A 15,992-nucleotide genomic window follows, 5' to 3' on the forward strand; every position below is an offset into this window, starting at 1 on the left:
ATCTCAAATGTGCATAAATTTTAGCAAAGAAATTACAGATGTATTATAATTTAAGAATAGATTATATACTATATGTATTTATAATGGTATGATCACTCCTTCAATTTTGTTTTCTAATAGGTGAGCTGATTCTCCTGGACAAATTAGCACTTATTATGTATTACATTTTGGTTACATTAAATTTCCTTTCTCCTCTGATCACTTCTTTTTTTTAAAAATTTTTAAAAAAACTTTTTTTTATTTTATTATTATTATTATACTTTAAGTTTTAGGGTACATGTGCACAATGTGCAGGTTAGTTACATATGTATACATGTGCCATGCTGGTGTGCTGCACCCATTAACTCGTCATTTAGCATTAGGTATATCTCCTAATGCTACCCCTCCCCCCTCCCCCCACACCACAACAGTCCCCAGAGTGTGATGTTCCCCTTCCTGTGTCCACGTGTTCTCATTGTTCAATTCCCACCTATGAGTGAGAACATGCGGTGTTTGGTATTTTTGTTTTAATTTTTTATTTCCATAGGTTATTTGGGAACAGGTGGTGTTTGGTTACATGAGTAAGTTCTTTACTCCTCTGGTCACTTCTTAAAAGAATTATTTGTTCTACCTTCCCTAGGCTACTACCAGTCTTTCCCCCTGGTTGTGTGCAACAATTTAATAAGGTCAATGCGAGTAAAACTATAGAGAATCAAGAGAACTCAGTTGAAAGAATTCCTGTTAAGGTTATAAAATTTTGGCAATAATATTATATTAGCTGCTAAAACACTCAGAAAAATAAAACTGCATATGTATCTATTAGGTTGGCGCAAAAGAAAAAAACTGCAATTACTTTTGTGCCAACCTACTAAAACACACACACACCCCACCAACAAAAACGACCTGCCTATTATAACTAAGCTTTGTTAAAAAACTTAAATGGAAAGTCAAAAATGATAATTTACTTTGTTTTTTTTTTGAGACAGAGTCTTGCTCTGTTGCCTGGGCTGGAGTGTAGTGGCATGCTCTCAGCTCACTGCAACCTCCACCTCCAGGGTTCAAGCAATTCTCCTACCTCAGCCTCCCGAGTAGCTGGGATTACAGGCCCCGCACCACCACTCCCGGCTAGTTTTTGTATTTTTAGTAGAGACGGGGTTTCACCTTGCTGGCCAGGCTGGTCTCAAACTCCTGACCTCTAGTGATCTGCCTGCCTTGGCCTCCCAAAGTGCAGGGATTACAGGTGTAAGCCACCACACTCAGCTGATAATTTACTTTTAAAACTTGCTTCAAATTGAATATAGATACTCCTTGATTCATGATGGGGGTTATGTCCCAATAAACCCATCGTAGGTTGAAAATGTCAGAAGACAAAAATACATTTAACACACTTAACCTATCAAACATCATAGCTTAGCCTAACATACCTTAAGTGTGCTCAGAACACTTACATTAGCCTACAGATGGGCAGAAACATCTGGTAACACAGCACACTATAGAATATCAGTTGTTTACCCTTGTGATTCAGTGTGATTGGGAGCTGCGATCTAATGCTGTTGCCTAGCATCACAAGAGAGTGGTTTACCACATATCTTAGCCTAGCCTGAGAAAAGATCAAAATTCAAAATTCGAAGTACCATTTCTACCTAATATGTATCACTTTTGCACCATCATAAAGTTGAAAAATCGTTAAGTCCAACCATCGTAGTTGGGGACCATCTGTACTGGAAAGTGTATCCCACAAAATGCCTCACTGTGGGTTCTGAGCCGGATAACCTTTCAATCAACTTTCTGTGTCTGTAACCTATGGAAATCCAAGAGTTTGTGCATAAACAGAGAATTTTATTTGGAACATGTCAAGTATCTGCATAAATTATTCAGTTAAAAAGAGAAACAGCTTCTGATGAATGCAGTGACATTCACTTTAAATCAAAGCCAAACGGGTTACACCATATTTATACCAACCCTGAATGCATAATCAGTTCTTTTATATTATTTCTAAAATTAACCCTAGAAATCAAGAAAACAAGTTTAATTTTTAAATAGGTGAATGTTTTTTAATGAAACCAGGTCAGAGAGAAAAGTCAGTATCTTCTACCTAAATGTTTATCCATTACTGATTCTTTTAACAAGGAAACTTCTCCATAGTTTTTTTGTTTGTTTTTTCTTTTGGGGAGGTGTGCTAAAGAAGACAGGGGAAGTGTAACTAGCTTTTATAAAAACAGAAAAAATAAAAGCTAAAAGGGAAAAATCATTCTTATCTATCTTTCAACATGAGAATCAACATGTCCTCAAAGAAGTCCCCTGAAATTTTGGAACCAATTTTAGATCTGTGTGCTTTAAGTGATTAACAATGATCCTGTTACAAACCAACAAAATATATGCATTCAGTCAACATCCTCAGCTCTTCAGATAGGACCTAGCACTTAGTATATACCAAATAAATTATTATTAAACCAATGCAAGTATTACATGTCCATCACCTCTAATCCCACAGAAATTCTTAATAACAAATGACAAGAAAGGTGAATTCATCAAGATGGTATTCAAATTCTTTTTTTTTTTTTTTTTCTTTTTTTTTTTTAATTGATCATTCTTGGGTGTTTCTCGCAGAGGGGGATCTGGCAGGGTCACAGGACAATAGTGGAGGGAAGGTCAGCAGATAAACAAGTGAACAAAGGTCTCTGGTTTTCCTAGGCAGAGGACCCTGCGGCCTTCCGCAGTGTTTGTGTCCCTGGGTACTTGAGATTAGGGAGTGGTGATGACTCTTAACGAGCATGCTGCCTTCAAGCATCTGTTTAACAAAGCACATCTTGCACCACCCTTAATCCATTCAACCCTGAGTGGACACAGCACATGTTTCAGAGAGCACAGGGTTGGGGGCAAGGTCACAGATCAACATGATCCCAAGGCAGAAGAATTTTTCTTAGTACAGAACAAAATGAAAAGTCTCCCATGTCTACCTCTTTCTACACAGAAACGGCAACCATCCGATTTCTCAATCTTTTCGCCACCTTTCCCCCTTCTTTCTATTCCACAAAACCGCCATTGTCATCATGGCCCGTTCTCTCAATGAGCTGTTGGGTACACCTCCCAGACGGGTTGGTGGCCGGGCAGAGGGGCTCCTCACTTCCCAGTAGGGGTGGCTGGGCAGAGGCGCCCCTCACCTCCCGGACAAGGCGGCTGGCCGGGCGGGGGGCTGACCCCCCCCACCTCCCTCCCGGACGTGGCGGCTGGCCGGGCGGGGGGCTGACCCCCCAACCTCCCTCCCAGATGGGGCGGCTGGCCGGGTGGGGGGCTGAGCCCCCCAACTCCCTCCCGGACGGGGCGGCTGGCCGGGTGGGGGGGCTGACCCCCCCCACCTCCCTCCCGGCCGGGGCGGCTGGCCGGGCAGAGGGGCTCCTCACTTCCCAGTAGGGGTGGCCGGGCAGAGGCGCCCCTCACCTCCCGGACGGGGCGGCTGGCCGGGCGGGGGGCTGACCCCCCCCACCTCCCTCCCAGATGGGGCAGCTGGCCGGGCAGAGGGGCTCCTCACTTCCCAGTAGGGGCGGCCGGGCAGAGGCGCCCCTCACCTCCTGGATGGGGTGGCTGGCCGGGTGGGGGGCTCACCCCCCCACCTCCCTCCCGGACGGGGCGGCTGGCCGGGCGGGGGGCTGACCCCCCAACCTCCCTCCCGGACAGGGCGGCTGGCCAGGCGGGGGGCTGACCCCCCCCACCTCCCTCCCGGCCGGGGCGGCTGGCCGGGCAGAGGGGCTCCTCACTTCCCAGTAGGGGCGGCCGGGCAGAGGCGCCCCTCACCTCCCGGATGGGGCGGCTGGCCGGGCGGGGGGCTGACCCCCCCACCTCCCTCCCGGACGGGGCGGCTGGCCGGGCAGAGGGGCTCCTCACTTCCTAGTAGGGGCAGCCGGGCAGAGGCGCCCCTCACCTCCTGGATGGGGCGGCTGGCCGGGCGGGGGGCTGAGCCCCCCACCTCCCTCCCGGACGGGGCGGCTGGCCAGGCAGGGGGTTGACCCCCCCATCTCCCTCCCGGACGGGGCGGCTGACCGGGCGGGGGGCTGACCCCCCACCTGCCTCCCGGACAGGGCGCTGGCCTGGCGGGGGGCTGACCCCCACCTCCCTCCCGGACGGGGTGGCTGCTAGGCGGAGACGATCCTCACTTCCCAGACGGGGTGGCAGCCGGGCGGTGGGGCTCCTCACTTCTCAGACGGGGCGGTTCCCAGGCGGAAGGTCTCCTCACTTCTCAGACGGGGCGGCCGGGCAGAGACGCTCCTCACCTCCCAGACGGGGTCACGGCCTGGCCGAGGGGCTCCTCACATCCCAGACGGGGCGGTGGGGCAGAGGCGCTCCCCACATCTCAGACGATGGGCGGCCGGGCAGAGATGCTCCTCACTTCCTAGATGGGATGGCGGCCGGGAAGAGGCGCTCCTCACTTCCCAGGTGGGATGGTGGCTGGGCAGAGACGCTCCTCACTTTCCAGACTGGGCAGCCAGGCAGAGGGGCTCCTCACATCCCAGACGATGGGCGGCCAGGCAGAGACGCTCCTCACTTCCCAGGTGGGGTGGCGGCCGGGCAGAGGCTGCAATCTCCGCACTTTGGGGGGCCAAGGCAGGTGGCTGGGAGGTGGAGGCCGTAGCAAGCCGAGATCACGCCACTGCACTCCAGCCTGGGCACCATTGAGCACTGAGTTAACGAGAGTCCGTCTGCAATCCTGGCACCTCGGGAGGCCGAGGCTGGCGGATCACTCGTGGCTAGGAGCTGGAGACCAGTCCGGCCAACACAGTGAAACCCCGTCCCCACCAAAAAAACACGAAAACCAGTCAGGCGTGGCGGCGCGCGCCTGCAATCGCAGGCACTCGGCAGGCTGGGGCAGGAGAATCAGGCAGGGAGGCTGCAGCGAGCCGAGATGGCAGCAGTACAGTCCAGCTTTGGCCCGGCATGAGAGGGAGACCGTGGAAAGGAGAGGGAGAGGGAGACCGTGGAAAGGAGAGGGAGAGGGAGACGGGAGAGGGAGACGGGAGACGGAGACGGGAGAGGGAGACGGGAGAGGGAGACAGGAGATGGGAGAGGGAGAGGGAGACGGGAGAGGGAGAGGGAGACGGGAGAGGGACGAGATTTTTTCATAGGTTATTGGCTCCCATGATTGTGGAGGCTGAGAAGCCCCATAATTGGCTATCTGCAAGCTGGAACTGAGGAAAGCCAGTGGTATAGTTCCAGGCTAAGCCTGAAGGCTTGAGAACCAAGAGAATCTATGCTGTAAGTTCTAGCCCAAATTTGAAGGCCTGGGACCAATTTTCCAGCTCAAGCAGTCAGGCAGAGAATAACTCATATTATTGTATCTCATTCAGCTCTACCATCTATCCAGTACATTACCTTAAATGTACTGTTTCATTCAACCCTAAATCTTTGTTCTGATATCTGCCAATCCTCTTACTCTTTTTGTTCTACCAGTCTGTTAACTTTCAACAAGTTATACAACATAAATTGATGTCCAGCAATCAACAAGAAATATTTAAGTAAATTTAAAGAAAATCAGTACTTTAAAAAGTAGCTGAATTATAATTCACAAAGTAGCCACATTTGTAAGGATATCTTATATATATATATATTTTAGCTCTACTTGAAATTCACAATGGGCTCAAAAGTTTATTCCACCGGTTTCCATAGGTAAGAAGAGAGAATATGGACACACTTTCACTGGAAAAATAGGTAACCTTAAGTCTTGTGTGTAAACCAATTGCCCTTAGTGCAGAGTAATGTCTGTCAACAAAGAAGAATCTTAGTTTTTACATTACAGAAGTCTCACTTGACAGGAACTTCCAAAACATTTGAAAATACATTTTTATAGAAAAATGAGCTGCAGTTTCACATCACTGTTTTATAGTGTCATATCTACAAAACTAAGGTGAAGCACCGACCAGGCTGTATCCTTAGCCTTTGGGAACTTGTTTGGGATATGAACACATTGAACACTTTCTGGACTTTTAGTCTTTAGGTGTTCGAACAGCCAAACTGAAATGTAGCAATCAATGAAAAGAAGAAGAATGCATGGTGTGGTCTTAGAAGCAATGATTCTCCATAAAGAAATAGGTCCTCAGTATCAGAAGCTGGGGTCAGAGTGAGGAAGACTCTTTCAAACCACTTACACCCCTCATCTCAACCTCAGTTCAGAATATCCACTGCAGTGAGCTATTGTTACTTTTTGGAGTGGGTCATATCCCAGAAGGGGATTAGGGCAAGAAAAAAAAAAAAAGCTGAAAAGCATAGCTACAAAAGGATAAGCCTTATAGCTTTCCTTTATAGCTCTTTCCACTCTGATGCTGAAAACCCAAACATATATAGAAAACCCCAACTCTAAGTACGTTTACCATTTATGTTGGAAGATATAAAGAGCTATTTATGGCTATTCAGGGATCAAAGAGTTTAGAAGAGTTAGATTAAGGAAGTAGCTAACATTTGGCTGAGTATAGCACTTATAAATTCTTGCAAACATAATTGGAAATTGAATATAAATCCAAAATCAGAAAAAAAATATAAACATGTCAATATTTTAAAAAGTAGAGACTAAATGTCAAGAGTATGCTGGAGTTATTTAATAAAAGCTATTACTCAAGCTGGAATATTTTAGGAACAAAAGGTAAAAATAAGGGTAATTTTTATGCTGTGATTTAAATGAATAATTGCCTATTAAAAACAAGAGTAAAAGGTGCCTCTCCAGATGCTGTAGCTAATCTATTGGCAGGTGTTTGCATACGAAATTTACATGTAGCTTTTTTCCTTTTTCTTTTCTGTTTTAAAGCAACAATGGGTATTGCTAGTCATCATAATGCAGTCTGAAGTCCCATCTTTTTTAATTGTATGAGTCATAACACATCTTTACCTAAGTTTTCCCATTTGTGATCACTGCATGACAAGCGGTCAATCTATCTTTGTAAGTCCTCAATGACACAGGAAATCCTGCCTGCCTTAGGAATTGGTTTTACAACAGCCTATTTTCAATCCTTTTTATATCGTGGCTCCAATTCAATTCAGTAAACAGAAATTCGCCTGGTTCCTACTGGCATCTAATCTCAGTATAAACACAATCCAGAAGAAAAAGGCAAACCCATTTTAATGCCTGAGGATACCAAGGAATTCACACCAAACCTTCTTGCCACGTAACCTCAAAGACAGATTCTGAGTAATGTTACACGTAACTTCATCTAACACAATGTCTGCTTGACACTTCAGAGGCATTCAATAAACATCTGTATGCATTTGTGTTCATAGTGGCACTAAATAAGAAATCAGATATTTAACCCCTTAATAGGATCTACTAATTTGAAGCTGATTATAATAGGCAGATACTAGAAGAGGTTATATGTTTTTAGTTTAGTCTAAAAACTAAGATAATATACAATCATGTCATCTGCAAACAGGGACAATTTGACTTCCTCTTTTCCTAATTGAATATCACACTATGTGTTAACTCTTAAAAGATAGTGATACTTTCTCCATCCAGTTTTCTGGAGCTACCTATATACCATTCACAGATACTAAAAAAAAGCAGATTTTTTCATATGGCATCCCATTGTTTATCACAAATAGAGATCTTTGGCTGCACAGGTGCTATAAAATCTTAGTCTATGAAGGCCATGCTTGGATTAAAGTCCAGGATGGCATACTAATTAGGCAAAGTGATCCCTATGAGTGACTCAGATCTGGAGCAAGCCATAACCCAGTCACCTTAAGAAGATTTCATTTGCATCATAGGTGTCTTCCATCTGCTTCAAACCTCTACAGTCTTTTACAGATAAACAAATAATGGGTATGAATTTGTATCTTGCATGGACAACAAATCTAGGGTTATGTATATATTCATCAGGTAAGTATCTCCTAAGATGAGAGAGAAAAAGTTGTAAACCCTAGCAAATTAAGAAATACCAGTGAGAAAGCAGATATGCCTACCTTTTCAGGCAGATGAAGAATGGTGTGTTCTCCTGCACTAAAGTTGGCCAGGGATCTATATGCAGCATTTGCTACAATTGGGTCCTAGATAGGGTAAAAAAAAAAAAGCAAGCAAACAAAAAAACACAACATACATTAAACATCAAATCTGGAGGGGGAAAGAAACCTTCCCTCGCCAATCCCAAAGTTCTACAGTCAGTGCTTTGAAAATGGTATTAAAGCTTTGCCTAGCTAAAAGGATATTTACTAGCAATTTCAAAAGAGAGATCGAGAAATTTAATCCTCGTTTCAAAAGAAAATATTGCAAAAAAAAGTGAAAGGGTCTGTGAAGGGAAGTAAGAACAACTGGAAAAAATTATCAGCATTAAACATTTTTCTGGAGAATATGCCCAATTAAAAATGGGCAAGGAGATCAAAAATACTAAATTTTTATTCTAGTTTGAACATTAAATATAAAGTAACTCATAATTGCTCAAGTCTCCATGAAGTAGTATGATTTAGCAGAAGGAGAATAAGGAGTTACTGTCTGATAGGCCTAGGTTTGGATTCCGATTCTCCACCTATTGATAGGTCAAGTTAGCCTTTTTGGAATCTAAGCTCATTCATCCATGAGTTAGGTATAACATCACCAGCAGTCTCTATATATAATCCTTGATTGGAAACAACATCTAAAAAATGGACTGGACTTTTTGTTTGTTTGGTATGCTTGTTGGTGGGGAAGGGGCAAAGCAGGAAAGGGGAAAGACCATATAAAAATATAAGATAATATCAACAGTTCCTCTTCCCATCTGTCAGATTCACCAAGTATTAAGTACACTTTATGGTAAAAATGTATTAATGGGCATAAATTGAGCATAATTTTTAAAACCAAAACTTATGAATAATCACACTTTTTTTAAAAATTGGGAACCCATTATTTCAAGGCAGTTGTACTTTTTATCCTAAGAGTCTTATTTTACAAATGTCAAAATTATTTCCTTAGCTTTGTTCTGATTCACTGACAAGCCTTATTATAGTACCTTGTTTTGAGTATGAGTCCAGAGGAAGCTGAGGACTTGAACTTTAAAATTCTGAAAAGTTAACAAACAAAAGAATAAATTGTTAAGACCAAGCTAAAACTGAGACTAAATAATCCAAAGTAGCAAATAATGAAAATTAAGTCACTTTTAAAGTAACACCACCAGAAATTCACTTAAGGTGTATTCACCCATCATTCATAAAATGTAAATATTCAGAAACAAACTCATCTTCTAAGCACATGGATATGTTAAACACATTAAGATTTTAAGATAATGAAATTTAGAAACCTAACCATTTCTTACTCTTAGTCCCTTCAAGTACTAACAGAAATGTCACTCTTTCATGCCACTGTTCTAGCCTACCCAGAAGAGAGTTTTCCTTTCTCCACGTGGCCATACGGCACATGGTACACCTCCGCATCTAGCATGACTAACTCACTCGAGGTTGTACAATACTTAAGGCAGTGACTGCGTTTTTTTCATTTCAAAGACCTAAACCACAGAGCCCACACAGTTCCTCAAAGATGACAAATGTGTAATAAATAATTGATTAAGCATAAAAGCCATTTACCTTCCAATAGTCGGTGGTCTTCTTCATTGCCACCACATCTAACTTTTTGCCCCTCTAAATCATATTAGGTTCCTCTATACCTCCTTGCCTTTGCATATTCTAGTCCCCAAACTTCAATGGGAAGCAACAGTATATTAATTCTTCCAGTTCCAAGTCCAATAGCACAAATAATTTCCTTGGATTCTTGCTAAGAGTGTTTGTCATTTTCTCTACCACACTCTCATTGCCCTTTAATTAACTGTGCCCATCAAATGTTATTATAATTATCATCACTCATATCTATCTCCTTTACCTACCTTTGAGCTTCTAGAAGGCAGGGACTGATAACATGGTATAATGCGAAAACAAAGGATATGAAACTAGAAAGTCCCGGATTCAGACATCAGCTTTCACTTAGCTTTTTAACTACAGTCTTGGTCAAGTTACTTGCCTAGAACATAGCAGATACTCATAAATATCTGTCAAATAAATAGGCCTCTCAAAGGTTTAGTTTCTGTAACAATACAATAAAAAATGATACCTTCCTATCAGAGATTAGAACTAATTGGTATAAACTAGTAAGAGTGCTGGGGATTGAATAGGTACTCAAAAATAGGGTTGACTATATTTATTAGTATCTCTAAGACCTAGCGCAGTTTTAATAAATATATTCTGATTCAATGAATAAGTGAAGCAAGCACTGTGCAAAGCAATTCAGAAAATACACTATAATTAAATCATGGACTCCATTTTCAATAAGCCTATAGCTGAATGGGGAAAATAATATATGCATACATATACCTGTAGTATAAAATAGAATAAACGTTCTTAGAACAGTATAAAGAACTTTGGGAACAAAAGACTCCAGCTTGCAGACAAACTCTCAAAGGATGGGATGAGTTAAAACAATCCTTTTCTTCCTAAAATATATTTTTAAATTAAAGAGGAAAAAGAAAGTAATTTTAGATAGAGGGAATAATATGAACAAAGGAAAAGAAATGGAAAAGTTTGGAGGAAGGAAAAGTTTGAAGGACACTGTAAGTGGTTTGGTTTTACTGGAGTGCAGGATACAGACCACTAATGAGGCCAGATTCCAGAATGCTTTATGGACTTGTTGTAAACAGGTTGGACTACATTTTAGGGAAACTTAAGCTAATGAAGTTACTAGGGATAGAAATGACTTAAGAAGCACTCTGGGAAAAATTAAATTCAACTTTGGCTCACATCCAGACAAATTCTAAGTAGTTAAAAAACCAATTATCTAAACACACACAGATGAAAGTGGGAGGAGGAAGGAGGGTCTCTCCCTTCTACATTTCTTCACTTCTGCTTTTAAGGGGACTATGTTCACTGAAGAGACTCCCCCTAACTGGGCAGGAAGAGATAGAGAGAACGGCCCCAAAGCAGTCTGTCTGAACAACAGAGGAACCCTAATATAAGATACCAAAGGAAAAGAATGTAAAATCTGGAAGAAAAAAAAATCTGGTCCAAAAGATAATTCACAACCATGGATAAGCCAACACAAAAAACCAACACACCAGCCAATTCATAAATTAGCCTGTAATAAAATCTGATTAACTCAAGGTACAAGCAATACAAAAGATATATGATTTTAGCCTCTGAAGACAGAAAGTAAATATACCCAATATGGCCTTACATTGGCTTTTAGTCTTAGCTCATTATCAGTAGCCCTGTGGACTCTCTGACAATATAAGAGCAAGTGCCTGTGAACTGCAGCCATAAGAAAGAATGTTGGTGAACTGTATACTCACAGTCACAAATTGATTCTTTTTTTAAGACCCTAAAAAAAGGCTACATGTAAGAATAAACTAAAATATTCTGTATTGATTCAATCATTCATTCAACAACTACTTACTACATATAGATTATGCACCAGGTACTGTGATAAGTATTGTATAGCCCAGTAAGGATAAATTTGATTTTATTCATTGTGCAGCATTTAGAATGAGTTGAAGTATCTTCTAAGCATGTCTCAGTCAGATGATCTAAAACATATAAGGGACTATTATTGGAATCTGATGGCTGGAGTGGCAGTTTATCAAAGTCTGTAAAGGACTAAATCAAACTAGAAGTTTACCAAGACTGCAAGTGAAAATCAACTGCTGCTCTTTGAAGGAAAAGGAAAAATGGTAAGCATGAAAAAAAAAAAAATGGCTTACAAATGTAGAGGCATAAATGTAATTCACTACCCTCTCATGCATTTCACTCAAAGAAGAGATAATTAAGAAAATATTAAGCAGTAATATATGAATCTTATAAAAAAGAATCTTCCACCAAGTATTTCAACTCATTACAATGACAAACACTGAGTAATTCACAAAGTTTGGAGAGTCTGTCCTGCCTTTATTAATGTCTTTGTGGCTTACTTTTTAGAACTTAAAACATTAACAAAATGATTTTTAATGGTTGGCTTTATGAATTCTATTATTTTGGAAACACTAGTTTTACAATATTGACTTTAAAATCTTGACAATACTCTCATAATTAAAAGTTGGTATCCTTTATGTAAATACGTTTTAGACATAAGATTGATGAGGAGCTATCCTACTCCTAAGAGTCCATAAACATATCAACATGGTCTCAGAACAACAACAACAACAACAACAGATTAGGAATATTTATTCCAAAAGTTATTATAACACACATCTTTCCCATGGAGGAGCAGGCAATGTGCTGAGCTCCAAATGCATACCTCATATTCAGTTGTATTGACCGTTAAGGAAGGAACTAGAGAAAATAGTTCACTCAGTGTCTTCAGAATGAGAGGTCTTGTGTCACAACTCAGCTTTGGAGAGAGAGCATTCCAAGTGGAGCGAATGCAAACAACCTGTGAAGCAAATAGAAAAGGTCAACACGTAACAAGACTCCAACCTATATAAAGCCATTAATTAAGAGTACTATATTTTATTATAAGGAAACTTAAGAAACAAATAAGACTATGCCTAGAAGATAGGATTTAATAAGGTACCACCCCTCAAATGAAATAACTTAAACCAATGTAAACTGTTGAAGTTGTGCCTGCCTCACACAATTGCTTTTTTACTACTTTGTTTTTAGTTAACCAAGTAAATAACTCTCTCCTAAGCACACAAGCTCTCACTCCCACCGACACACACAAAATTAACTCCAGATTATCTAGCTATATGCACTGTTGAAGAATCAGCCCCTGAAACAAAGCAGGTAAGATAATGCTAGCCCATTTCTAAAGCCAGGTATCCACATTTTTTAGTTTTTCAGCCCTGTTGAAACAATATCACCACTCAGAAAATTGGAGTATTAATATATATAAATCAAACATTCTCAAATCACCTTACAAGCTTTTCAGAGGTAGGAGAATAACTATAGTATTTAACATAATAATTTAAGATGTCTTAAAAGTTAATTCCAGTGTTTTAAGAGGTCATTAATGATAAAATAAATCTAAAGCCCAGCAAAAATGTTGTATCATTTCTAACTTGACCCAATTTTCTTAAACCAAGTGTTCTTCATTCATTTCAATATCTGGTTTTATGGGTAGTCAAATATCTTCTTAAGTTCAATTCCAGCTAACACTGATGATTTTTTCACTGATAGATGTTTTATGAAAATGTTAAGACTCAGATAGGAAGAATGCAAACACAGATCAATTAGATAGGCTTTAATAAGAATTAATCTTTCTAAAATATTCCAATCTCTTCTTTTAAGCTGTAATTAACACATACAATTTATCTCTACCTACAAATATAAATTATTTAGAAAAACTACATAAGGTAGTAAATGAAAAAATGTCAAAGATAAATGAGTAATATATACTTAAGGAGACAGATTAAGAAGAGGCTCAAAGGAAAGACAGTAGACAGAGTATTTCCGAGAAAACTTGGATTCAGTGCATTTGCTCTTACTTTATACTTCCCGTGAAACAGTAGAATAATAAATGCTCTTTGATTTGGGATCCCCTACATGATTTGGGTTCAACTAACCTTTCCTAAGGGCAGTATTGTAGACCAGGCATGACAGCAGGCACATTTACACAAATTAGTAACTCTGATATTATAAATCATCAGCATTTGAAATAAAACCCAAACCAATTCTCTAAAAGCTATCAATTCAGCACAACTGCATACCCAGAGTGGTACATAATACTCACAGAAACAATAAAATATAAAGATGATATAATCCTTCAAAAACTTGACACCTTATTGTAAAGGAAGAAAAAGATACATCACTCTAAATTATTGGAAACAAAAAGGTATATGATATGACTTTAAACTATTTCAACAGAAAATAGTTTCAAGAGGAATCTATGGAGGAGAATAAGTCAATGGGTAGGAGTCATCAGGGAGGGTATCAAGAGATGATAAGACCTGAGAAGAGATTTGAAGAAAGAATGAACAGAAATCACACAGCCATGCCACAAGAAAATGGAAAGCAAAAGTCAAACAAAAAACAACATGTTATAGGTACAAAAAGCACGAGTATTGGTGGGGAAAGGCTGGTAGATCACAGCATACTTAGAATATCAAAGCAGTTGGAACCAAATCTAAAAGAAAAGGCAGGCGTTAGAGATTTCAAGTTAAGAAATACAAAACAATTTAAAAGCTATTCTTAAAAGATTCATTTGGGCCTGGCGTGGTGGCTCACGCCTGTAATCCCAGCACTTTGGGAGGCCGAGGTGGGTGGATCACTTAAGGTCAGGAGTTCGAGACCAGCCTGGCCAACACAGTGAAACCCTGTCTCTACTAAAAGTATAAAAATTAGCCAGGTGTGGAGGCATATGCCCCAGCCACTGGGGAGGCTGGCGCACAAAAATCGCTTGAAACCAGGAGGCGGAGGTTGCAGTGGGCTGGGACAGCGCCTCTGCACTCGAGCCTGGGCTACAGAGTGAGACTCTGTCTCAAAAACAACAACAAAAACAAAACAAAACAAACAAAGAAAACAGTGCATAACAGGGACAAAGGCCAAGAGACTGAGGAACTAATAAGAGAGCTTTGCACTATTCTCAAACAATTAAAGTCTCCTAGGGCAGAAGAAAAGGCCATGACTGTAAGGCTTCCCCAGCCACATGGAACTGTAAGTCCAATTAAACCTCTTTCTTTTGTAAATTGCGCAGTCTTGGGTATGTTTTTATCAGCAGTATGAAAATGGGCTAATACAGAAACGTGACAACTAAATGCAATATGGGATCCTGGAACAGAAAAAGGACATTTTTAAACACACATGTCCATAATTCAGTTAACAGCACTGCACCAATATTAATTTCTTAGTTTCAATAACTGTATTATAGTTATATAAGCAAGATGTTAATATTAGGGGAAGAAGGGTGAAAAAACACGAAATAATGATCTATGTTCTCTTTTAACAACAGCTCTTTTGATATATAATTCAAATACCATACAATTCCTCATGTAAAGTGTACAATTCACTGGTTTTTGGTATACTTACAAAGCCACACAACCATCACATTCAAGTTTGGAACATTTTTATCACCTCCTCCCAAAAAAACTCATAATCATTCATCATTCTTGATTGCCCCCTAAGCTCCTCAAATCTAGGCAACCACAAATCTACTTTCTGTCTCTATAAATTTGCCTATTCTGGGCATTTCCTATAAATAGAATAATATAACATGTGCTCTTTGGTGTCTAGCTTCTATCAGTTATCGTACCTTTTCCTAGGTTCACCGATGTTGTAGTATGTGTTAGTGCTCACTTCTTTTTATATATATATATAATATATATATTATATATATAATACTCCATTCTATATATATATGCTTTAAACTTTTCCATAAGTTTAAAGTAATTTCAAAATAAATTTGTTTAAAGAATAGAAAAAAAACACTAGTCAAAAAAGTAATGGCTAAGAATTTCCAAAATTAATAAAAGACATTAATTCTCTAACTTAACTTGTAATACAAATAAGCTTATACCTAAATACATTATAATATGACCATTAAACACCAAAGACAAAACAACAATCTTCAAAGTTAAAGGGAAAAAATACAGACTACCTGCAAAGGAACAATTGAGAATAATATTTTCTTTCTTTCTTTTTTTTTTTTTTGAGATGGAGTTTCACTCTTGTTGCCTGACTGGAATTCAGTGGTGCAATCTTGGCTCACTGCAACCTCCGCCTCCCAGGTTCAAGCAATACTCCTGCCTCAGCCTCCCAAGTAGCTGGAATTACAGGCATGCACCACCACACCCAGATAATGTTTTTTTAATTTGGATTTAGTAGAGACGGGGTTTCACCATGTTAGTTAGACTCATCTCAAACTCCTGACCTCAGGTGACCCACCCACGTCGGCCTCCCGAAGTGCTGGGATTACAGGCATGAGCCACCATGCCCAGCCAACATTTTTAAAATTAAGACAAAAAGACCATACAATAAGATCTTAAAAGTGCTGAGGAGCAAATGAAATATTCTCAAGGACAGACTATATGATAGACCACAAAACAAGTCTAAAAAAATTTATAAAAATGGAAATCATATCAAGTATCTTT

At 40.3% G+C, this 15,992-nt stretch overlaps 1 protein-coding gene across 6 annotated transcripts in view; it reads right to left on the reverse strand.

Moving 5' to 3' along the window:
• The window catches only part of FOCAD (focadhesin), a 325,099-nt gene that overhangs the window by 130,913 nt on the left and 178,194 nt on the right, over positions 1–15,992 (reverse strand). For all 6 annotated transcript variants that reach the window (XM_034967226.3, XM_063594465.1, XM_063594464.1 and 3 more), the window contains 3 exons: positions 12,203–12,337; positions 8,940–8,990; positions 7,921–8,004 (listed from right to left, as the gene is read on the reverse strand). In XM_034967226.3, the coding sequence (XP_034823117.1) occupies positions 7,921–8,004; positions 8,940–8,990; positions 12,203–12,337 (270 nt within the window). The remainder of the gene's footprint in view (positions 1–7,920; positions 8,005–8,939; positions 8,991–12,202; positions 12,338–15,992) is intronic.

The sequence above is a fragment of the Pan paniscus genome, chromosome 11 (assembly GCF_029289425.2).
Source record: "Pan paniscus chromosome 11, NHGRI_mPanPan1-v2.0_pri, whole genome shotgun sequence".
Taxonomy (NCBI): Eukaryota; Metazoa; Chordata; class Mammalia; order Primates; family Hominidae; genus Pan; species Pan paniscus.